Source organism: Drosophila novamexicana, unplaced genomic scaffold, assembly GCF_003285875.2.
Source record: "Drosophila novamexicana strain 15010-1031.04,08,12 unplaced genomic scaffold, DnovRS2.1 tig00000462-arrow-pilon, whole genome shotgun sequence".
Lineage (NCBI taxonomy): Eukaryota > Metazoa > Arthropoda > Insecta > Diptera > Drosophilidae > Drosophila > Drosophila novamexicana.
In genome coordinates, this window is record NW_020824806.1 from 5,199,769 (window position 1) to 5,225,332 (window position 25,564).

The following is a 25,564-nucleotide window of genomic DNA, read 5'->3' on the forward strand; positions in this document are numbered from 1 at the left end:
AATAATAAAAATAAAAGAAAATTAATTTAAATTCTGATTGATGGAAATACGTTCAGGCAGCCACAGCTGCGAGTTGTTGTTGTTCTCGTTGTTGTTGTTGTTGTTATTTAACATTACCCGCTGAACTTTCAATAAATTTCGTCTCGTTAATATCGGAGGAAATTCTTAAAAATCTCCACTGCTCCGCCTGCTGTTGCCGCTGCCTTTTGCCCTGATTTTTCAGCTGTTTTAGATGCTGTATGGAAAGTGTTGATTGCTCTTGAGCTGCTGATGCGGCGCGTTCTAGTTGTTGTTGTCGCTCTTGCTGTTGCTGCTGTTGTTGGTAATGTCCGGATGGCAGTTCGTGTTGCTGGTAATCAAAGCTGCAATTACCGCCGTACACGTCCAATTGAAGCGGAAATTTATGCGGCTGTTGTAGCGTGTAAACGCCAGCATCGACAGAGCCGGCGTCTTTTTGCTGTTTCCTTCTCCTGTTGTTGTTGTTGCTGTTGCTGCTGCTGTTGCTGTTGTTGTTGTGGGAGCCAAACCAGCTCGTTAGCCACAAGGATTGTATGTCTGTAGCAAAGAGAAGAAGCAGAGTGTGAGAGCTTAGAGAGCAGTCGCAGCATATTGAGTAAAATAAGCAAGTTTTTGTGAAAATGTTGCCTTAGATTTGTTTAATGCACACGCTGAGCATTTCGTTTCATACTTTGTTGTCGCTTTTTTTGGTGTTGTTGTTGTTATTCTTCGTTTTCTTGTTATTTGTTGCCGCTCGAGTCCACACGCATAAGGACTTTTTGTTATTCATATTACTCGGCTGGCTTTCAACTTGTATATACCCTTTCGACTTGGGTATACCCTAGGTGCTACTATGAGCATCTAAGGAGCCTCTAAATTCCTTAAAGTCTTTACTCTACTCCAAGTAGGCACTGGAGACGCTTCTTTGTTCCATGAACACAGTTGTCAGCTTGAGTTAAGCTTAGTTTTGCTAGATTAGTTTTTGCTTTCAAAAAGCTTATTCAACCCTCTTTTCTCTATTACTCAACACTGCTCGATTTGCATCCAAAAATTGCTTTAAGCACTCAGCTAGATATAAACATATTAAAATAGTTATTTTTTATTAGACGTGCTCTTTCTAGTGTTGCCCAATTACATACTGTTACTCAACACTGTTATTGTAATAGCATACCTTGCAGCTTATCTGCTGTTACTCAACACTGTATATGTATTAGCATACCTTGTTGTTTGGCTGCTGTTACTCAACACTGTTTCTGTAATGGCATACCTTGCAGCTTAGGTGATGTTGCTCAACACTGTTTTCGTAATAGCATGCCTGGCAGTTTGTCTGCTGTTAGTCCACACTGTTTGTATTAGCACACCTTGCTGGCACAACACCTGGCTGCTGTTACGCAACACTGCTTGATTTGACATTTTCATTTAAATTATAAATTATTCAGATAATCGCAACATTTTCTATTTCCCTTAAATGCACTTCAGATTAAAGCAACCCTTCGATAAAATATAATTTACTGGGCATCTGAAACCAGAAGAAGAGAAATGCGTCGGTCCCCTCGTCCGGACATGATACAATTTCGTTCATTGAAATGAAGAGCAGCCGGTTGCGGCTCATTCATTTCGCTTGTTACCAGCTCCATTAAAAACCGCTCCAGTACATTTTCCCCCTTTTTTTTTTTTTTTTGTTATTTAGGCAGAAAGTCGGCTTGAATGTTATCTCGCTTTGCTCAAACCAGGCCGAGCACTAACAATGGTCAAAAAAAAAAAAACGACGAATTTGTTTTGTGGCACGCAAAATAATCAAAAATAATCCTTTTTTCACTTTTTTTTTCCCCTGTGTCTGTGTGTGGCTGTGAGTTTCTGTTTTGTGTGTTTTTGTTTGGGGCTAGGCTGGGCTTAGTTATGGATGCCATTGTTGGTTTTTTGGGTTCCATCATTTCGTTAAGCTCGCTGATTGTTTTCATGCCCAGATATGGTCCGAAATTGCTTTTAACAATTGTGCGGCGTATACGTAATATTTGTGCTTAACAGCTGACAACCATTCCACGCAAGTCAACAAATTAATGGAATATCCACCAACTCCCACAATTGTCCTGCAGGACAATTTGTATGCAAAATCATGTGCCCAAATTGCTGTTTGGCTATTCTTTCAGGCACACACAACGCGAGAGTTCAGTTCACATAAATTCCGTGTACACGGAATGGTAGATACGCCCCGCAACTGTTTCCATTCATCACAATGTCACAGCAGTTGACCCCGGCCCCCGAATTGCCCTCTGCCCCGCTGAAGCCAACCAGCGAAATCTTTGTGATGTGCTGTCATTAATCGCAGCTAAACCTCCATAAGACATGAGGCGGGCTTCGCTTCGAACTGCGGCAAAACTAATACGTCTTAAAGGCAAACGTACGCATACATTGCTCAAAATGTGTAGAAACTTTTTTAACTTGAATGGCATTTTCGTGGCGATAAATGTTCTTGAATTTATATTCTGCTTTGCAAGTCTGCCAGATGGAACTACCAAGCGCAAGGTCGCTGGTTCAAACTCAGGAGCACTTTTTTATAGTTATATCTGTTGTTCTTCAGAAAACAAAATACCATTAAATTAAAAATAAGGAAATCAATCCTTCTAGTTAGGACCAACAAGCGGAAGGTCGCTGGTTCTAATCCAGCAGTTATTTGAAATAGCTGTTGTTGTTATTTACACAAAATAAATCAATAAAAGAAAAGTAAAGCAATGAAGTCTGATAGGACTAACATGTATAATATCGCTGGTTCAAACCCACCAACAAATGTTGATAGCTACATTTATTACACAAAATTTGTTGTTGTTCACAAAAAGAAAAGGCAACAAATTTAAAATAAAGCAATGAAGTTTGCCAGATAGAACTAACAAGCGAAAGGGCGCTGGTTCAAATCCAGAAACAATTTTCAATAAGAAATTAACAATTAATAAATGAAAATGAATGAGTGTTAACAGTAATATGATGTACAATTAGGTACACCTTATAACGGGATTTGTTCCGAAACATTTAAAAGTACTTTTTGCTATTGAGATTTTCTCGCAGTGCATGTCAGCATTACACACATCAACGAAACAGCTATTAATGGAAGGTGTCATTGTTGTCATCCGTTGTTGATATGTGCGTGTGTGGGTGGGCGTGTGTGTGAGTTGGTATTTGTATTTGTATTTTATTTATTTTTTATTTTGTTTGTCTCCCTGTTAAAGGTGCTCGTTGAGCATTTCTAATGAGCGGCAATAAAGCAAATGTGGCAGGTGACATACATCAAACAATTTGCACATTATAATTGTTGACACGCATCGTCTCGCATGTCGGGATGCCCAGAGAAGCCCTCAGCACAGCTCTCCATGATGATATGTGTCATTAGTAGGGTAGCAGGTGGGGCAGGAGTTTCGTTCCCAACCCCCCCCCCCCCCCCCCCCCTCCTCCTGTCTGCCTTTTATTTTATTTTTGCTTTTGGCTTATTTTATTTATTTGGGGCGCGGCTGTGTGTATCCTGTGTGCCTGTGCCTGATGCTAATAATAAGACTTGTATTTATTTTGGGATTTGCGTAAAATGACCGAGCAGAAGGCAAAAAACAGGCCAAGCTAAACACAATAAGCGCTTTATGGGGTCGACTTTCTGGGTTGTGCCCCGTACCCCGGTGCCCCTTTGGCGAATCGCAGCCAGTGAAGCGTGGCATATTTGTCATAATCAGCGCTTAGGCATAAATTTGAATGAGTGTGCACACAGAAACCCACACACACACACACACACACACACAGCAGAGTGCTATCATACATCTGCCAGTCACACACCACATATGAGTTAGTGTGTGTGTGTGCGTGTATGTTGAGCTGGTATGTGACTGTGATTTGTGACTCAAACTGTCCTAACTAACTAACGACTAGTTGTCTGAGGCTCGCAGTCAGAAGAACTAGGCCAGCAAAAGTCAATTTGCAGTTAACTGCATTAGCAAAACCATTTGAGAATTATAAGCGAAAATGCGCTTAGCTCGCCTAGGGAGATTCCGACGAAAATTGGGTTTTTGTATGGCCGGCTAGTTAAGGTTGGCAAGAACAATTGGAAAGCTAAAAGCGTGAACTCAATTTCGATATATTGACATAATAGTGTCTATATCGAAGCTCCCAAGTCGAGACCAAAACCATTTGAGAATTATAAGCGAAAATGCGCTTAGCTTGCCCAGGGACATTCCGATGAAAATTGGGTTTTTGTATTGCCGACTGGTTAAGTCTTGGCAAGAACAATTGTTCGTTTAAAGCGTGAGTTCAATTTCGATATATTCACAAATTGGTCGCCTATATCAAAGCCCGAAGGCTCGAGCCACTGACCGTGACAGCGTTTTGTGGAGGGCATCGCGAAAAACGCTTTATCGCCAGCGCTGGCAGGCAAATATTTGTCAGACAAATTTCAAAATGCTGCAGGCGAAACGGAAAAACGAATGAGGCACAAGAGAGCGCGAGGAACTGGAGGGCAATACGGCGGACTCTGTGGCAGTATGTGGTGGTATGTGGCACAGTCATGTCGATATATGCTGTGGGAGGCCCACTGGCGACTGGTCATAAATTTTATGCGGGCATAAAAAATGTTTTCGATTTGCTTCGATGCTCGCATAAATTGAAAGGTCACGTATTCACAGGTGTGTCTCCAGGCGAGGGAAATGGTCTCTCTCGTTACCCACTCCTCGAGGCGGCCAACGAATCAATAACCGACTCTCAACATATATGTTTCACTATAAATTTAGATTTTAATATTTTAATGCAGATGTTTTTTTTTTGGCTTGCATTTTAATTTATTGCATAACAACTAAAAAACAAGTCAGGAAAGTTTGCATCGAGTCGAGTGCTGGGAAATACTCAGTAAAATAGTAGGGTATACTTAACTAGCTTCAAGTAAAGTTTTCTATACAAGAATCTACTTGTACTGCCTGCAGATATATGTTATAGCAGTCAGATGTGGATAGGACTTTACGTATTTGTAGAGATCATAGTGGAACTTTAATATGCCGAATAAGGTCAAGATAACTTAAAATTCTAGACCAATCCTATGACAGCTGTTGCCAAGAATTTGCCTATATATGGGAAATAGTGATAGTTTGGTCAAGAAGTTTGCTAAAAACAAAAGTTTTCTAAACAAGAACCTACTATGATATAGTGATCAGATGTTAATAAGATTCTACCTATATTTAAGGAGAATAGGGAAACCTAAAGTTGTCTTTGCAAGAACCTAATTTTCGACCACTCGTTCCTATGCCAGCTATATGATAGTGATAGTGGTCCGATGTTGATAAGATTGATAAGATATTTGATAAATTTGGTCTATATATTTTGATTAAGAAAAAGTCACAGATTTAAGAATGCTCAAGTAATAAATAACAAATAAGAGGTTCTAGTCGGGAGCTCCCGACTAGGCGATACCCTGAACCCTCTTCTTCCAACATCAAGTGCATATATATATTCTATTTTAGAAGCTATATGTCAAGTTTGGTGACTCCAGATCTTATTATTTACCAAAATTGTCCAAAAAACAGTATATCGATATAGATTTTTATCGATTGCTTGGAAACGGAGCAACTTATCGATTATCGGAAACAAACTCGATCTGCGCGGGAACTAGGAGCATCTACATCTAAAATTTAAAGTCTCTAGCTCTTATAGGTTCTGAGATCCTTGCGTTCATACTTTCATTTGTAACATACATTTGCTATACTAGAGAATACCCTCTGCTACCACTTCAACAGCTCTTAGGGTATTATAAAAACAATATGTGGTCAATCATTTTTGTGTGTTTGCGTTTAGCTTTTGTTTTGCCATCATAAATTTCGTACTCAAAACCCGTATAAACATTTAAAATCAGCATTTTGGCATGCGCCGTTCTTTGTGCTTTTGTTTCCATGCGATATCAGAACGATATAAAATCGAGAAAATTGCCACAAGAGCCATAAATTAATATTCAAAACAAACACATACACATCTGTAGTTATATCTGGTGCTGTGCGTGCAAAAGGATTTGCCCATTATGCAGTTGGTAAGGCTTTTATTGCGCGATTATCAACGAAATATATATGCATACATGTATATACATGGATATATATTCATTTTTTTTTTTCTTGGCATACCAATAAGCAGTTATTCAAAGCGGATTTGGAGTACGTGAACGTTGCCAAGTGGCATCCTTTGGTCAGCTGCTATTTTGTTTTATTTCACAGCGCGCTACTTGGCGTATACGTAATGTGCTTATAAACGGCATAAGAACTGCGCTTGATTCACAGTCTCACAGCGTTAACGGCTTAAACGAGTTGCACAACGAGCTGCATAAAAAAAAAAACAGTCGAGAATTGGCATTGAAATAGCTCGCATTTTGATAAGTCATTTGCAATGAAAATCAAGTCGTGAGCAGCTTATGCCTTCAAGAAACCAAAGCAACACTACAAATATTTTACAGCTCGTACGAGTTTAGAGGCGCCCGAGCAGGGACTCTGGGCAATAAGTTACTTAAGGTTATGAAACGCGCCAAATAACCAACATATTTTATTTACTCGAACGGCTCGCAGATACTTGACCAGCCCGAGTCCGTACACAATGCTCAGAAGCTGACCTATGCCTGGCGCCCGAGCAGGGACTCTGGGCAATAAGTTGGGTTAGGTTGAATTTTAGTTAGCAAAGAAATATAGAAAAACAGCAACAGCTCTTAAATACTTTGAACGAGCTCAAATTTTGGCACACTTGCAATGAAAATCTAACAAACAAATTATCCAAGTTCTTGTTGAAGAGCTTTAGCAAGAAGTAGAATGTGGGGGCAGCTCTCGAAATGTGTGGCATTTTTGTTTAAAGGGCAGCTGCCACTCGAAAGGAGATAAACATTATTTAAGAAATATGCCAAGTGCGTGTTTATACATAAAAGCGCACACACACACACACAAACACGCACACAAACCATTTAGCCGGAGGGTAAAATTTACATGAAGCTAAGCAAATGTTTGCGCTGTCGCATGTTTTGTTGTTGTTCGTGTGGTTGTTGTTGTTGCTGTGTGGTTATGTTGTTGTTTACCCGTATTGAAGAGCAGTTATTAGTCGCAATTAATTAAAGCAAAATATTTCGACTAATTGGTAGAAATGCCACAGAGCAGCATTTGCTTTGATGCGATATTTGATTTGGCCAGAGCAGCAGGACCAAGGCAAGCGCCGCCAGCTGATAAAAGCGCATATCAGCAAATGTGGTTGGAGAGCGAGTGCTTGGCTGCCTGGGAGCCGCACTTAACGAGCAGCCTTGAGGGCCAGTTCACTTTCAAGTCTTGCGGCACTTGAATTCTAATGGAAATGACACATAAAACAGAAAGCATGGCAAAAACAAAACGAAAAAAAAAGACGAACTGAGAAAAAACGCAGAAACAGCAGCGAAAAAAGAAACAGAAGAAAACCAGACACAAACAGAGAAAACCGAAAACATCAGGACAACGAGCATGGCCAATTCCGAAGACCTGAGGACCTGAGGACAACGTGCGACAGCCGGCAGGACATGGATATGGACATTGTGACCGACCGCCCGATAGCAGGACACGGCGATGAAGTGTACACAAAAAAAAAAAGAAAATACTTCAAGTACATGCTGAAATTTTGCTTTTCTTTTTTTTTTTTTTTTTTTTGTTATTTTTAGCAAGTTTTCTTGCTCTTTGTTGGTCTGCTGCCAATGTAAACACATTAGATATCTCTCTGGCATATCGCTGGTCTTCCATTCGCTTTCTTTGTGTGCAACCTGGCTCTGTTTGTGGCCGAAGTTTTATTTCTGGTGTCGTCGCTTCGTTTCTGGCCAAAATATTTGCCAGCAGCTGCTGGATACAAACACTTATTGCCGGTGTGCTGAACGCACTTATATTTCGCTTATGCGAATTGCGATTGCGATAAGCACGCAGCCGGGCAGAAGGCAGAGCGAGTTTGCGGGGCAGGCAAATCAAATGGCATTTGCATTTTTGAAGATTTGCTCTGGTTGACTGTCGTTTCTTGGCCATCATGCCAATAATTTCCAGCGCTTGGCGCGTGTCCAATTGCCACACACACACACACAGCGACACACACACACATATACATATATATGTACACGCACACATCCATGCTCGCACTAAATATTCACTAAATGCAACCAAATTTTGTCATTTGTTTCAGACGTGATTTGATTACACAAAGCTTTCCCAGTTTTTTTTGCTTTCTTTTTTCTTGGCCAAAGAACTTAAACGAATCGCCGCTCTGAATCTCTGAATGGAAATATGCGCAAAAGTGAAAGCTGCGGCCAAAGTCGAACAGCCAAAGGATTTTTCAATATGCGAGGGTAAGTCGAAAAAAAGTTCTACTCAATATAAAGTCTATACATATGTATATTTAAAGTCCAAAAATTGGGAGATATAAATGCGAAAACATTTAACTACACAACTTAACCTCAAATTTAGGGGAAATTCATGTCAAATATAACGGTTTGGTTTGAGTCCAAGAAAAGTTCTATTCAATATAAAGTCTCTATATATATAAAGTACAAGAATTGGGCGATATAAATGTGAAAAGTTGTATTAATTGTCTGCAAAGAATAAACTAAAAAAACTTGTCATAAGACAACATAACCTCAAATTTGAGGGAAATTCAAGTTAAGCATAACGGTTCGTTTTGAGGTTAGGTTTACGTATTGTTGCTTAACTGAACTCCTGGAACTGCCCACTCATAATCAAGTATTGGATCAGTTTGAAAGCTTTGCCCAGCAAGTGGCAGAACTTTCATTTCATTTCGGAGCGCAGGTCGTCTTGGCAATGGATTTGGATTTGGTTTTGAATTTGGGCACGTAGCCACCCAGGGCTGCACCTGCTGTCATCTCTTGCGAATGTGTCTATGTGTGTGTGTTTGTACGGTTTTCTTTGTTTGCCAAGTCCTTTATAATAAATAGTTGAGTCACTTAAGGGGATTAATGTTAAAATTAGTTGATGCCAATGGCTGCTGACAGTTTGCCAGAACAAATCAGTTGGGACTCGCCGTCGCAGCCGCACACATGCTGAATATTAGATTTGCGACAGGATTACAGATAAATTTGTATTGCTTTTGAAATGAAATCTGTCAGCTGCAGAAGACTTTCATAATTTGCGGTTGGTTTCCCTTTGACATGCGTAAATGAATTTTGATGTGAAGTAACCAGCTTTGCAGGTAATTCAAGAGAATTCCAAAGAGATTCATAATTAAATCGAACAATTTATCCCCTTACATTACAAGTTTTGCTTAAGTTTATTTGAAATATTCAAATGAAATTGACATAATGCATATAAATTTCCATTCTTCAAATCTCTGTATTATAATCTTAAAATAATGTCAATGTTCTTTAAGCTTGTTTCAAGTCAAATCTGCTTAAAACTGTCGCATTTCGCACCTCGTAGCCCTAAAAGGTTTATACTTGAATTTGCATTACTTCTTTCGTTGGAGCACAATTTAAGTACTTAATTTTTTCAGTGTACGTGCGTGAAAGAGATTTACTTTATCAATTATGTTTATCTCCAACTTTTTCTCACCAATCTATTCAGTCATTAGTGTTATTATCTCGCACCTCACTCCCACTACAACCTATTACACCCACACGAAGCTTAACAGAGAGAGAGAGAGAGAGAGAGAGAGAGAGAGAGAGAGAGAGAGAGAGGGAGAGAGAGAGAGAGAGGGAGAGAGAGAGCTTAAGAGCTTAGACTGCCTTTGATCAATTATGCACATGCATATTGCTTGCTGATAAGAACTATTTAATCCTGTGCTTTATTAGCTTACGTAATTGCACTTAATAATATGAAATATTTCAAATATGTTTAGCCAGTTATCAATGCCTTTTCGTTTAACACGCTTCTCTGCATAATTTGTTGTTTAAATAGTTATTAGTTTGTTATTTACAAAAGAAACTTGCTGCTGTTCGCTTTATTTTAGCCCCTCCCTCCCTTTGTGTCTATCGCTCGCTCGCGCTCATCACATGCTCGCGCTGCTACGCTCTTCTGTTATGCTCGCGCTGCTACGCTCTTCTGTTATGCTCGCGCTGCTACTGCTTATTCTCCCACTGCTGTTTCGTTCAGTAGCTGCGCTCACCCATACAAGCACAGCATTTGCCGGCTCTATGGCAGAGCACAAGCAGCTGTTACGTTCAGTGGCGTTTCAGCGGTCGGCTGGGTAAGACGTGAACAGAAGTGCACGAGAGTTGAATTGAGCGCGCTTTAAATTAGCCACCCCGCTACCCTCTTGCCGAATGGCGCTCGTCGAACTGTTCTTTCTGCTCACGTTTCTGGGCGCGCTGCTCTACAAATGGTCGGTATCCAGTTTTGCTTACTTTCGGCGTAGGGGCGTGGCACATGAGCGGCCACTGCCGCTGCTCGGCAATGTGCCGCTCTCGGTAATGCTCGGAAGGGATTCCTATGTGCGGCACAGCATTGAGCTGCATCAGCGCCTGAAGCAGCACAAGGTCTACGGGGTGTACAATCTACGCGAGCCGCTCTACTATCTGGCGGATGCGGACCTGATACGTCAGGTGGGCATCAAGCATTTCGATAACTTTGCCAACCATCGCCAGGGCATTGGGGATGAGCACGACACGGGTGATAGCTCCGTCTTTTCGAAGTCTTTGTTGTCCCTCCGCGATCGACGCTGGAAACAGATGCGCAGTACATTGACACCCAGCTTTACGGGCGCCAAGATACGCCTCATGTTCGAACTGATCAATGCCTGCAATGTGGAGGCGGTGCGTTATTTGGAACGCAAGCTGGAGGCTGGAGGCGGCGAGGGCATTGAACTGGAGCTCAAGGAGTTCTTTACGCGCTACGCCAACGATGTGATTGCTACGGCTGCCTTTGGCATACAGGTTAACAGCTTCGTGGATGAGGAAAATGAGTTCTTTACGCTCGGACAGCGTGTTTCCGAGTTCAGTTTCTGGGGCGGCATCAAGGTGCTGCTCTATATACTAATGCCCAGAGTCATGAAGGTAAGGTTACCGCGCCAAATGGTTGGTTTTTAAGGTCCGCTCTCTTAATCCCCTACTCGTTCAGGCGCTGCGTGTGCCTGTCATGGATCTGAACAATGTGGCCTACTTCAAGCGTCTGGTATTTGGCGCCATGCAGGAGCGCCGCGAGCAGCACATAGTGCGTCCGGATATGATTCAACAGCTGATGGAGGCGCAGCGTCTATTCAGAGAGCAGCAGCAGCTGGAGCAGGATCTGGACAAAGATGCCGCCGAGTTCAATGATGAGGATCTGCTGGCACAGTGCCTGTTATTCTTCTCCGCCGGCTTTGAGACAGTCTCCACCTGCTTGAGCTTCACCAGCTACGAGCTGCTTATGAATCCACAGGTGCAGCAGAAGCTCTACGAGGAGATTTTGGCTGTGGAGCAGCAGCTGGCGGGCAAGCCATTAGACTACGATAGCCTCATGGGCATGAACTATTTAGATTGCATTGTCTCGGAATCGCTGCGTAAGTGGCCGCCCGCCATAGTCATCGATCGCATGTGTGCCGCGGACTTTGAGCTGCGCGACGAGGCGGGGGAGCTGCTGTTAAAGCTGCGCAAGGATGATCTGGTGCACATACCCGTTGTGGCGCTGCATTACGATCCGGATAACTTTGAGCAACCGGACGAGTTTCGGCCCGAACGCTTTGACAAAGAGCACAAGCATGAGATTCGACCTTTTACGTATTTGCCCTTTGGCGTGGGCCAGCGCAGCTGCATCGGTAATCGCATGGCCCTGATGGAGGTCAAGTCGCTCATCTATCAGTTGGTGCTGCGCTTTCGACTTCTGCCCACCGAGCGCACCCCGCTGGACATGATGGCCAGCATTGAGGGCTTCCGGATGCAGCCGCGCGAGCTTTTCTGGTGTCGTTTCGAGGCTAGGCAAGCACCTGAATAATTAATCACAAATAGCTGAAGGGTTGCTCTGAGCAGCTACAGTGACACTAGCTAATGTGCCGGTGGATCTGAATAAAGCGCAGATGTAAGCATTCAGTGAACTTAATTGTAAGCATCATTGCAATTAAGACTGTCAGAAGCTTTAATGGTTATGTAGTTACATTTACAGCCTTAACTCTACCTTACTGCAAGTTATCGCAAAAAAATTACAACTTTTATTTTATTTAGGTGTGAGTGTATTTTAAAGAACAGTTCCATTCCAGCTTTGAGCCTTCATTAGGCCGCTTTGCAAGCTTAAAGCTGCCAATACAACTTTTTATTATTCAAGCTTTAACATGTTTTCTTTATTAAAGCTTAAAGATTCCAATAAAACGTATTTCCTTCAAGCCTTAACATGATTACTTAAGTATTGAAGCTTTTACATGATCTTTAATAAGCCGCATTCAAGTTTAATGCTGCTAGCGAAATTCATATTATTCAAGCTTTAATAAGCCGCATTAGAGCTTAAAGCTTTCAATAAAACTCATTTCATTCAAGCTTTAACATGACTATTTTACACTTGAAGCTTTTATGTGACTTCAATACTACTTTCACGCCGCGTTAAAGCTTTTATTGGGCTAAATTTTAAGAGCTCAATACAATTATGTGTGCGTCTAGCCTTGATGTGCTTGCAAAGCTAGTGTCATTCATAAAATTATGCAAAAAAAAAAATGGGAGAAAGGTCGAAAAAGGCGAAAAAGTAACCGGAAAATCAGGCAATTTATTACTTTGTTGTTGTTCGCGATGAAAAGCTGACAAATTTGCCGTGGCAATGTTTCACTTGCTAGGTGCCAACCGCGACAAGCCGCGTCATAACACTGTCAGGACTTGATGGCCGCAACGACTACAACAACAACAACAGTAAAAACAATACATATACATACATACTATATATACTATATGACTGGGCGACTGTGGTTACAACAACATTAAAGCCACAACAGAAACAAGAGATGTGTAAAACAAAATCACACGCGGGGCAACATACGAGCAAAATATAATTTATAAGGAGAGGGGGAAGGAGGAGGAGGAGGTTGGGTATGAGGAGCTGTTAGCGGGTACAGACATCCATACACACACGCACACACACAACCATGTTGTGCCATAGGACATGGGACACAAAGGCACATTAAGGATTATTTATTGGACGTTATTTTTCAGGCGGCATTAAAATTTTCTTTATATTTTTTGTCGTGCAATATGAATTATATTTCACTTGTGTCATAAACCGCGTAAAAAATGTGATGCCGCCAGCTCGACTGCAAAACAACACAAAAAAAAAAACAAGATCGTGTGGAGCTGGAGTGCTTAAAAATATAAACTGATGCACGTCGATAAAATATTTAATATTATTTAACATTATAAGCATGACATGGAGCAGGCAGGTAAAAGGCGTGTCTATCGAATCTTATTGTTATCGATAACTTGACTTCGATGTGACTATCGATGATAGTTATCGATACCTTGACATTGATATTAAGCACAGTTCTCTAATAAGCTTTAGGTCTCTGCTTGACAGCTCTCCGCCTCAGATTTGTACAACAGATTCCAACTTATTTTGGGGTATACAAATGAACTGTCTTTACATTTATAAGCAAATCGATAGGTTTTGCTATCGATAACATGTTAAACTCATAAGCAATCCAAGCGTACATTTTTGTAATATGCACAAGTTAAGGTATTGTTTTTTCTTCTGTTTCTTATTAAAACTATATTCATAAGCTCTGCTGATTTGTTGTAGTTGGCGTCCAGTTGGCTGTGGCTATTCCACTGGGGTTCAAGTGCTTTGCTTAGGGTCGTTAAGGAGTCGTATAGCGCGATTAAAAATGCAATTAGCTTGTCCACACACACACAGCAATACACATTTATTTACACAATGTAACACACGTAATTAGCCGCATATTTAACTTTGGTCCGGTGGTTCATAAAACTTTTAACGTGCTTCAAATTAGTGGCGCACTTTTTTTTTTTATTGGCAACCTTTGCAAGCTGTTCCCGTTGTTGTTTGTTGTTTTTATGGCCAGCAGCAGCAGCACGTGCAGCATGTTAATGTCATTGTCAGGAGACTTGCAGCTGCTGCAGCAAGGATAACTGAAAACTCAGCTGGTTTTGCGTTGCCTTTTGAACATTTAACTGCGGTAGCCAACGCGACGTATGCGTAATCTCTGCAAATCTAAGCGCAAACGCGTCGGCAACATCAACAACAACAACAACAACAGCAGCCAGGACATCTTGACTGTTTTGCTAGTGTTTACAAAAAGCTTATCAATCAATCCTGGCAAGCTACATAGACCCAAGCGTGGGTAGTCTGGGTCGTCTTCTATCTGACAGAGGTCGTAAAAAAAACTTTGGCGCCGCGACCGCCAGACGCCAAGCATATCCTGGCCCAGTTGCAAGCCAGTGTCAACCCTTAACGCCCCGCATGCCAAGAACTTGGACAATAAAAATTGCCAAAATCAGCTGCGGCTGCTGCGCGGGGCGAGAGCCAAGGACGATACAATGATAATGCCAAGCATAATAACAGCCAAAACGGCGTCATCGCAACAACAACAATAACAATAAGAGGGGGGTGGAAGTTGGGCTGTGTCTATGTGGTCGGGAGAGGGGGGGGGGGGGGGGTCGGGACGTCAACATGGCAAAGCCAAAAGCAAGAAACGCTCGACACTAACCATTTTTTGCCACAATGGGAATTGTCGCAGAAATCCAGCTACGCGTCCTTTACTTGCGTCCTTGCGATAAACACGATGTGATAACATTTGCTATGTGTGTGTGTGCATGTGTACATACATATGTGTGTGTGTGTGTGTGTTTGGGGCGTGCCGCAGCAAAGATGAGCGCGTGATCAATGGTATCAGAAATAAATAATATAAAGGATATGCATACAGGACATGCCTATATGAATGAATAGTTGTAAGCAATAGAAACATCTAAAAGCTAATAGCAGAGTTGAAAACAATTATTATAAAGAATTGTTTGTAAAGATAGACAACCATAGTTTTGAAAACTCTGCAGTATGGAGAATAGATAAATAAATAAATATATATATATATATATATATATATATATATATATATATATATATATATATATATATATATATATATATTTAAATATATTCTTATGGTTAGAAGTATAGGCTATATATATATATATATATAAAGCAGTAGCTATTCTGGCCTTAGGTTATTTATTTTATTGCTTTTAAATGACGTTTGTTAATCACAATCGATCAATCAGTCAGTCAATCCGTCAGTAAGTCAGTCAGTTAATCCGTCAGGAAGTCAGTCAGTCAGTCAATCAAATAATCAGGCAATCAATTAATCTGTCAGTCAGTCAGTCGGTTGGTCAGTCAGTCAATCAAACAGTCAGTCAATCAGTCAGTCTATCAATTAGTCAGTCAATCAATCAGTCAATCAGGCAGTCTATCAGCAAGTCAGTCAGTCAGTCAGCCAATCAATCACTCAATCAGACAGTCAGTGAGTCAGTTGGTCAGTCAATCAATCACTAAGTCACTCAGTCTGTCTGTCCGTATGTTAGAGGACATTGTTTTATGTTTGGAAAATTTTCTGTACTACAATCCAACTTTATAATATTGAGAATTTCTGCCCCAAAACGCCAATCATCTGTTTCGGAAATGATAAGATCTCCTTATTTCTGGAGTATTTCTTTATTTCTTATATATATGCCAGTATCTTTAATGCACAAAAATGCTCGATTTAAGCCCGCATAGCTGGCATTAAGCCGTAACCCCTGCTCATCTCTGTCAACTGCGGCACTTTTCACATGCTTGCCAGAAATTGTTTTGTTTTTGTTTCTGTTTCTCTTGTATACGTTGCTTTAAGCATTTTATTTGACTTGAAGAACTTGGCAGTTGCTGCGGCTGCTTCCTCTTCATTTTATTTTCCGCTTATTATATAAATTGTATAAAAGCGTGCGCGAGTCCTGTTAACGTCTCCTAAAGTTTCACATTCAATAAGTACCGAGCACTATAAGCCCATATTTATATATATATATATATATATAGACATGACTTAAAGCGAAGGCGAAGCTGAAGGAACAGAGCATAATTTGAAGCATCCTTGAGAGGCAAGTTTCTGCACAAGCTTTCATGCATAAGCATAAGTATATTTTTACACTCAACTCGAGTTGTGTGGCCACGTGCTCAACAAAATCAACATAATTTTATTTAGTCGGGGCTTCTATTTAATGCAAACACATTTCAAATGTTGCCAGCAGCTGGTTGACAACATTTTTCGAGTGCATTTTGCACACAGTCAGATTGTGGTTTCGGCTGGTTCGAGCCACGGACTGTGGCCTATTGCAGCCGGCAGTTGCAATAAATAATAAATGGTCATAATACCGAGGGGTTTGATGAACTTGAGAATAGCTAAGAATAGAGTGGGAGAGTTGGAAAACAATATCTTAAATGTTCTCAATGAAATGATCGTGCGGAAAGTTAAAGAATATGTAAACTAGCTGCTTTATGTGCCAAAAATCTTGGAAATAGCTTAAAAATTGTAGTTCTTATGGTCAATTCATATGATATCATATATTATGATACTGTATGATATGATATAACTAATATGTTTTGATATTATGATACATAAAAGTTGATTTCCTTAATATATTGTTGTATATGCAATACGTATACTTGTCTCTGATACGTTATATGATATGATATGGTATGATATTATAATAAGATATGATATGATACGATATGATATGATATGGTATGGTATGATATGATATGATATGATATGATATGATATTATATGGTATAATATGATATGGTATGATATGATATGATATGATATGATATGGTATGATATGATATGATATGATATGATATAATATGATATGATATGGTATGGTATGGTATGGTATGATATGGTATGATATGATATGATATGATATGATATGATATATGATATGATATGATACGATATACCCTAAAGATTATTATGATATTATACGATATTATATTACTATTGTTTTGTGATGGGAGTGGGGCATGTATCGAGATCCATATATACTATATCGTTACTATACTCAATATAGTGTATATATATATATATTAAACTTATCTAATTTATCTAAGGTTCCCTCTTGATGTAAAAAGCTATGTTCAACTATCTAATACTCCCTCTATAAAATTCCATGACTACAGGGCATCATTGTTATTGTCTAATGCACATTGAGCCAGGCCGAGCATAAATTTGTTTATGTGTGTGTGTTTGCGTGTGTTTGTGTGTGTGTGCATGTGTGTGTATGTGTGCTTGTGCCTGTCATTGTCATAACATAAAAAGTGCTGTTGCTGCTGCTTCTGCTGCAAAGCATAAATCCTTTTCGGGCAACCATGATGATGGCTGTTGTGCTGCTGCGGGGGCACCTTCTGGATGTGCCACATATTTGTGTGACATTTTTTTTGGTTGCATGGTCACAGTTACGTTGCGCGCATGTGGCATGTGGCATGTGGCAGTCAGGTAGCAGCTTTTAATATTTCTATTTTCGCAGCACTAAGCTGCCTTAATGCCACCTGCCAACTGCCGCAGCAACAGCAGCAGCAGTTGTTGTGCCCCGCCCCCTTACCCCTTGCTCATTTATGCACCAACTGCTGCCGCTTGTTGTGTGTGGCACGATGCGGGCGTTGCGTGATTTGTGTGTGCCCGCGGCAATTTGCCAAAGGCGAACAGGCAAAATGCATTTTGTGCATCAGTTTCGCTTACTGCGCAGCCGCAAAATATGCAACAAAATGACAACAAGCGGCTTTTAAATGCGGGCGGCGCATGAGTAACAGTGCAGGGCTTAGAAATAGAATATTTCAACGGATTTTTAAAGGGCCTTAAGCTAAAATGTATATGCCGCAAGTCTCTAAACATTATTCTATTTATTTAAAAAATAAATGCATTTTGTTCATTTTATGCGAAGTTCGTGTAAATTTAGTGAATGTTTCTTCGAGTTCTAATAAGTTTTGTATGATATACAGGGAAATTAAATTTCCTTTAAAATTCCCAATTTGAAATTTTGGTAGTTTCGAGCTGGGAATGCATAAAGTACTTAATTTCCCATGCGAATGGAAATTCCCAAATTATTTATACATTATTCTATTTATCATAAAAATAAATGCATTTTGTTCATTTTATGCAAAGTTCGTGTAAATTTAATGAATGTTTCTTCGAGTTCTAATAAGTTTTGTAGAATATACAGGGAAATTAGATTTCCTTCAAAATTCCCAATTTGAATTTGACTAGATATAAGCTGCGAATAGATATTTCCCTTGGGATTGTTAATTCGCACTTTTTACATGTTTGGCACTTGCTGAACCGGTTCATTTTTCAGTTCCCAATCGTTTTGAACATTTGGAACTAGTTCAGATCTATTCTCAAATTTTTTTTTGGTATATTACGTGATAATTGAGTTTTTTTTCGAGTTCCTTTTTTTTTTAGGCCCGCAACAAATAAATTGTTGACTGCATACTTTGCCTCACGCACAGCAAATTGCAATAATGTCAAGCATTTACGGCCAACAACAAAGCGAATTTCAGGAATTTGCCCAACTCGAACGCGAACTCAAACCCAAATACATACACCTACACACACACACCTGCACACTCGGCACATCCGGCACAACGGTCACCATCAGCGGCGCCGCGTTCCGGAAGTCACTCAGTTGACTTCGTTTCAGGTTGTTCTCGTTGTTGTTGTTGTTGTTGTTGCTGGCAGCTGGCACTGCTTTTTAACATTATTCAGCCCCTGCCCCTGCGCAGCTATAGCTCCGCTTCGCCTGGCGTTAATGAACAGCAGCCTGTGGCAGGTGAAAGAAGCTGAGGAAAAAAATACAAGAAATGCGGCAAAGAAATCGCTTGGCCAGCTGCCATTTGGGCGATTGCAAGGGCGGGTGGTATGGTAGGGGGGGGGGGGGGGCAGCGGGTCGCTTGGTGCGTGGCTCAACTTACTTTTTAGCAAATCCGCCAGTGTCGTAAAGTCGTTTATTTCAACTGTGGCGAGACGTAAATGAAGTTAATGTCCTCGTCGTTTTACGGCTGTCCTTGCTCCTGCAGAGCCCCAGTTCCTTAGCTCCTTCAGCTCTTTCACTTCGGCTGTCTCCCGCTTATCGTTTCTCACTTTGCATTGCGCTGGACCAGTTGTTGTTGTTGCTGTTGCTGTTGTTGTCGTAAATGTGCTTTTTTGGTTGTGCGCGCCTTTGACAATTGCTCGGCTGTGTGTGTTTGTGTGTGTGCGTGTGTGCGGGAATACAGGTGTGATAATAAGTATAATGAGTCTGTTGGCGACAGCTGAGCTCAATTCCCATTTTCTTTGACTGCGTAAATTCTACAACATTTTTTACGCACTTTTCATTAGGCGCATTTGTGCCAACTGCTAATGAAGATCTAATGTCATTAGCTACTCTTAATTGGATTAATCCAACAGCAGAGTTGAAATTTTCTAAATAGCTTAACTACTTGCATAAGTGCTAAATAGCATCAAATAGTTATTGTGTTAAGCGTAATTTTAGTGGATTAAGCTTTAATGAGCTTTGCAAACTTTTAATGGCAGTCTAACTTAAGTGCCGTTATTTTTACTATTTGTCGAATGGGCTTCTGTTGTTCAAAATACCTGCGTTTGTCAAGCGATTGGCAGATTACCTGCACGGAAAGAAGCTTTTAATATAAGCTTTAATTAACTTAAAAATATACCTTATAAGCTTTGTAAGAGGCTTTTAAATGTTTAACCAAGTCATATATTCAGACAGTTAAGTCGCTTAAAGCTTAAGGGAGCTTTTCTTCGGTTATCATGCCAATGAAAATAGTTATACTTAAGCTTTCTGTCAATTGCATTTGCTGCACTAAAATCGAGCTAAAGCTTTAATGAGCTTTCTAAGCTGTTCAAGTTAAAGCTCAGCAGATGCGCTGAAATAATTACTACCAACTTTATGGATATCACTTCACGCACTTATACGCAGCCAAGATTCATCTTGACACTTTCGGCTCGTGTCATGAGGTGCCTTTGCGGGCGACAGTGCCGCGCCTGTCAGACAGTCAAATAATTATGCCCGTAACTGGGCGTCTAACTGATATCGTCTGACTCTTACCAGGCGCTGCTTTATTAAATCTAATGGCCGCTGTGGTTGCTCGAAAGCACGACGGGTGGATGGTGGCACGGGGAAGTGTTATGGCTGTTTTGGCATTACAATAAATAACAAACAGAGACCCGGAACAGGCAGCCCCACGCACAGCTCGGCAGCCCAGTTAATAGTTGCTTTGTGCAGCATTATATAAACATGACTTTGACTCTGTGTCCCGGAGATGGAATCGGATCTGGCTGCGTTGCTTCTCCCAGTGCCCGAATTGACTTTAGTTTATATTGTTTTTGTAGGCTCCTCAGCGCCAATCGTGCTGCTGTTGTATGTGTTTTTTTTTTTTTTGGCACAGATAATCAGGCAGTCAGCCAGCTGAATGTTTATGCCTCTGTCTGTCTGCCTGTGTGTGTGTGTGTGTGTACATTGTATCAGCCTGGCCACATTTTCAATATATGTACACACGTTCATGGCATTGGGGCTAAGCTCAACATCAAAGCCGCCCGCCAGTCGCCAAGGACCTGCGGACGAGGACGCGCCAGCAAGAAGAAGAAGGGCGCACGCAGAGATTTGCCAGCACAGGACTCACGAATGCGTATAAACGTTGAATATTTGATAAATGCAAAATGGGGGATAATATTAAAACGCGAAATGCGTTCAACATAATGCCAAAGAAAACACAATACGATGACTATCAAGTTGTTCCATATATAAAAAGAGTCTAAGTATATTAAACAGCCTGTATATAAGCAAAGGAAAAGAAATAAGAAATAAGCAAGAAAAGCTGCATACAGCAAAATCAAAGTCAGTTTTGCTGCACTTGAATATGGGCCGAGAATATCGGAAGGTTTGTAAAAAATTGCAATATAAGGTATCGAACATATTTAGACAGCTCTGAGCATAAGTTGATTATATTTATATAACTCGTAATATTTGGTAGTTACTCGAAGAAAAGCTCTTCAAGCTTTGATTTTTATCAGAAAAAATCTTGAATGCTCAGAAGTATCTTAATAGCCTTCGGTTATAAGAAAAACTTATTATATGATATTTGATGAAACTTCATCTAAGGCACTTCGGATATCGGAATAGCCGTTAGGGTTCCGTCTTTTATTGTTTAAATTGAAGTAATTTTGATTTTTGTTCAAGATATGGAGACTAGGGAAATGTCTAGCTAGAATCTTAGGCTCATGCAAGCTTTTCGAGCAATTTATTTGAAATATATATGATATAATACATGAGAAAATTATGCATAATATATTATATTCAGGAACTTGGAGAAAGAAACTTAAAGACCTCCATAATAATGTAGCTAAAAATTTGTATTTATATAAAATAATTACTTATGAAAAGATATTTGAAACATTAGTTCTCAAATTCACCAGTCCTTAAATATTTTTATAAATACTTTAACTTAAAGCACATTCACGAATCTTTGCCATATTTTAACAATGCGCCTGGTTCTACGATTATAAGAACCTGCTGATAAATTGACAGGAGCTGCTGCCAGTTCCCCAAATGGGAAACCAACGTCGGACGCCAGGGAATTGTGTGCTTCGATGATAAGAAATTGAGAACTTGAGTGCATTTTATTATTTTTGTTCTGTTTTGGCCCAAAATGATTTTTACAATATATTATTTACGCAGCTTCAGCTGTCAATTGGCATTAGGCCATAATAATTTATTGATAAACAACCAAAATGGAAAGCTAAGCGGCTTTACAGCTTGCAATTGTCGGTGCCATTTAAATGGCTAATTGTGCCTGTGTTGGCAATGGACAGGGGAATAGGAGGGGGGGGTGCGCAATTAACCTGGCCTAAAGCTAACCGCGCTCACTTTGAGGCTAACTTGTTTGACTGGCAACACACACACACGCACACACAATATGCACGCACAACCAAAGTACACACTCGGACAACCGCGAAACGTAAGCACTTGAGAACGTAAACCAAAATACCGTTAGATGCGTTAAGCGTGACGTAAGCGTAAGCGTGCGCTGCCTTTGGCGTGCTGCCTTCAACTGATTGTGGCAAATTATGAATCTGAATGATGCTGCCTCAGCTGCTGCCAGCAATATTCGTGCCACTTACTTCATTTCATTTTTCGGATTCGCGTCTCGTTTCGGTGCATGCAACTCGTGGCACTGGGGCACTAGCACAGCCGCCCACGGCGCATGCCTCGTGAGCGCGTACTAAAGACGCGCCACAGAGAGGCCACAGAAGAAAGTGGGGCATAGAGAGGGGGCTGGGTAGTATGGGTAAGTGGCTGCCATATATATGCCATATGCCAAACATATGTATGTCATGCAATGCAAATTACTCGCAAATATTTTTCAGAAATTAGCTTAAAGAAGTCTGATGGAATTTAGAAAGGAAGCATAGTATAATTATCTATATATATCTATTGATCTATATCATTTGCTTATGCCATGTAGTATGGGTAAGTGTCTGCCATATATATGCCATATGCCAAACATTTGTCTGTCATGCAATGCAAATTACATGTACATATTTTTCAGAAAATTAAAAAGCAATTTTGAAGGGATGGGTAGTCTCTATATAGTATATGCTAACTATCTATATATATATATGTATAAATTGTTCTAAATCGTTTGCTTATACCCTGTAAAATGTATCACACTTTAATATTTAACACTCGCTTATGCCATTCTGTTCCACTGTGCGCTCAGATTGTAAGTTGTGCCCATTTCGGAGTAAACAACCAGGGCTGCTTGAGCTACACACACACTTACACACACACACACACACACACTAACGTACACACACACACATTCGTCACACACTCAGTCGCAGCGTCGTAAAAACTGTCGTTGAAGTTTGCGCTCAGTTTGAATTGTGTTTGGGTTTAAAAACGCATCAAATTTGACATTTTAAATGTCAATTGTTTGCTCGACAATGTGTTCAACTCAGCTCGCAACGAAGCTAGTCATCAATTGAAATGGCAAAGAGTTTTCTAAATTTGCTCATGGTTAAGTCCTTAAGCAGTCTAAACAAGTTGTTGCCTTTAAGCACTGCTCGAATTTTAATTAAATTCAAGAATTTTAATGCGCCTTAGCCATAATTAAATAGCTGAGTAACCCGGCGCCAGGCAGGCTAACAGTGGGAAAGTTTTAAGAATTCAAGATACTTGATTTAAGAACTAGAATAAATGCTTCATATTAGGTTTTTGATTCAAAAGAGGAATCGCACTTAACTTATGTAAATGGCAAAAAACAACAAAGAAATTTCAACTCTAGAGTTTCGATTGGATTTAAGTAAAATTCTCGTTATTGAATTACAATATACAACTGAATTTATTAATATTTTTGGTTTCGAGCATGTTGCAATTGTAATTGAAATTGTAATTGGTGCACAGATTAACAAATATTTGGTTGCAAACATATGAAATTCAATTGAAATTCAAGAATCGCATTCAATAAATGGCACTCACGAGCGCAAACAAAATACAATTCATTGGGCCAGAGTTCAGTCAATTGTGTGCGAATGAAACGCAATATTAATAATAATAAAGTTTTTAATACTCTTGGCCATAAATGTGCGTACTAGCCAGAATGAGAAGGACATGCAAGAGGTGCCCGTGGCGGCAAGCGAGAAGATGAGAGAGTAGTTCGGGGGCCAGCTGAAAAGATTTACGAGCTGGTCGAGCACCGGGGAATGCGCATAAATAAATTTCGATGACAATAATGAGTGCGTCAATTATTAATGCTGGACGTCAGTTTCGCAATTATAAGCGATCGATATAACACTTCAGCGACAAAGACCATATACAAAATATATAAATTGTCTGTGTCCTGATTGATTGGCAGTCCAGCAAAAATGCGTTACTCTTGCTTAAATTCATGAGAATCGCAAGGAATGGCAATATTTGGCTGAACAAATGTTAAAAATCGTTTAGCTAAATATTGCCTTTCTATGCGATTCTCATGAACTCAAGCAAATGTTTTATTAACAATTTGTTACAAGTCTCGTATTTTATTTCGTTTTCTCTCTCCTGTTCATATTCTAATCCGCACTCCAACATACCCTGCATAAGCTATGCATAAAATCTGACGTATTCCGATCAAATATTCACAATTATTTTGTTTTTATTGGAGCATTATCATTAAAAGAACTTCTTGAGCGTTTTGTTTCACTATTTATCAACAGCTTAATGCATTTGTTATGGTTGTTAACTAGCATTGGCAATTTTATCGTTGAATATGTGATAAAAAACAAAAAACCAAATGATCAGTCGATCTATTTTTCAACTCTTTAACTTAGATATGTTAGTATCAAGTAATTTATTTATATACTGAGATAGAAATGTTGAAATTTCCACATTTATCATCGATCATTTACAATGCACATTATTTGTATTTACATTTGAGCGAAACCTTGTCTAAAATCCCCATAGCCAATCAAGGACAGATTGCATGGTACCCGGCTTGCAATTCTCTTTGGGCTTTTTGGTTGTCGTTGTTGTTGTCGTTATTGGCCCGGCTATATCATCGTCATCTTCTTTTTTAAGACTGCAGTCTCCATTGTGGTTTTCGGGCCGGCAAAGATTCTTATATTGCCTGTCGGTGCCGCAAGCGCACGAATCGCCGGGCGTTTTTCCAATGCGGTAAGCGAATTGGTCCTTCTGCTTATTGCAGCCATAAAGGCAGATCATCAATTGGTATTTCCAAAGGCCCTCATGGAAGCTGGCTATGGAACAGCCCACGCGAGTGTTTGAACCCGTCATAAGTTGCAGAAAGTGTGAAATATCCTGACTGAAATTCAAATTCTATATATTTGTTAGATTTGAAATTAATCCGTTTCCTACTCACCCGCCGGCCGATTTGCCAGTCAGTAGGCTCTCCAAGTTTACATAATAGTACTGATCATACCAGGCCTTCAAATGGGAGTTTAGAATTTTGAGTACGTCTTGCTGCTGATGCTTGGGATATTTGCTGAAGACCGCATTGTAGCCTGGCCTGGCGGCCTGTGTCGTTGACAAACTCATCCCAATGGGATCTATTGTGCAGCGCATCACGGCCAGCTTGGCCAAATCAGCCAGAATCGGATCCCAGGCGACTAGCATCATGCGTGACGCAGCCGGAAGCCTTGCCATGTTGCCCTTTGCCACCATGTTGCGATAGACATTATGTTGCCTCACAATGCGCCTAATCAATGCCGGCGTCAGTTCAATAAATTTTCGTGGCTTGCCGCATTTTCCGGCCCACTCCTGGATATTAAATGAAACTGATCTCTAATCCGATAAAATAGAGGCCCATTTTACTCACTTCCTCGCTCTCGCAGGCGAAATGCGGCTGATGTTCTAGACAATAATCGGGCGCTTCAAGTTTATCACTTGGTGTCAAGCAAGAATTTGGCAATGCGGTTATCCTGGCCAGGCCGAGGATCACAGTGGAAGCCAACAACAAATGCTGCCGCTGCATCGCTGAATATATTATTGGACTGGAGCTCACGAGGGTAAAATTATTTATAAATAACAAGATGCTTTGCGGTCGTTATGACAGCCAAATCCATTTGTTAAGCC

General features: G+C 40.3%; 3 protein-coding genes across 3 annotated transcripts in view; 1 reads left to right on the top strand and 2 right to left on the bottom strand.

Annotated features, from left to right (window-relative positions):
• Window positions 1-18,960, bottom strand: part of LOC115760735 (uncharacterized protein DDB_G0283357) — a gene marked incomplete at its 5' end in the record, with an annotated part of 40,182 nt that extends 21,222 nt beyond the window's left edge. Inside the window, 2 exons of the mRNA XM_030702210.1 lie at window positions 118-555; window positions 18,906-18,960. Of these exons, the coding sequence (XP_030558070.1) occupies window positions 118-555; window positions 18,906-18,960 (493 nt within the window). The remainder of the gene's footprint in view (window positions 1-117; window positions 556-18,905) is intronic.
• LOC115761151 (cytochrome P450 9c1) lies at window positions 10,191-12,392 on the top strand. The gene is made up of 2 exons (XM_030702821.1): window positions 10,191-10,996; window positions 11,061-12,392. Exons 1-2 carry the CDS (start codon window positions 10,268-10,270, stop codon window positions 11,910-11,912), a joined length of 1,581 nt encoding a protein of 526 aa, XP_030558681.1. The 5' UTR covers window positions 10,191-10,267; the 3' UTR covers window positions 11,913-12,392.
• A 5,380-nt stretch (window positions 18,961-24,340) lies between the features above and the next one.
• Window positions 24,341-25,491, bottom strand: LOC115761153 (allergen Tab y 5.0101). Its single transcript, XM_030702824.1, has 3 exons — window positions 25,308-25,491; window positions 24,852-25,249; window positions 24,341-24,794 (listed from the first exon to the last, which is right to left on the bottom strand). The coding sequence occupies exons 1-3, from the start codon at window positions 25,461-25,463 to the stop codon at window positions 24,422-24,424; spliced, it is 927 nt and encodes a 308-aa protein (XP_030558684.1). The 5' UTR covers window positions 25,464-25,491; the 3' UTR covers window positions 24,341-24,421.
• Between the last annotated feature and the right edge of the window lie 73 nt (window positions 25,492-25,564).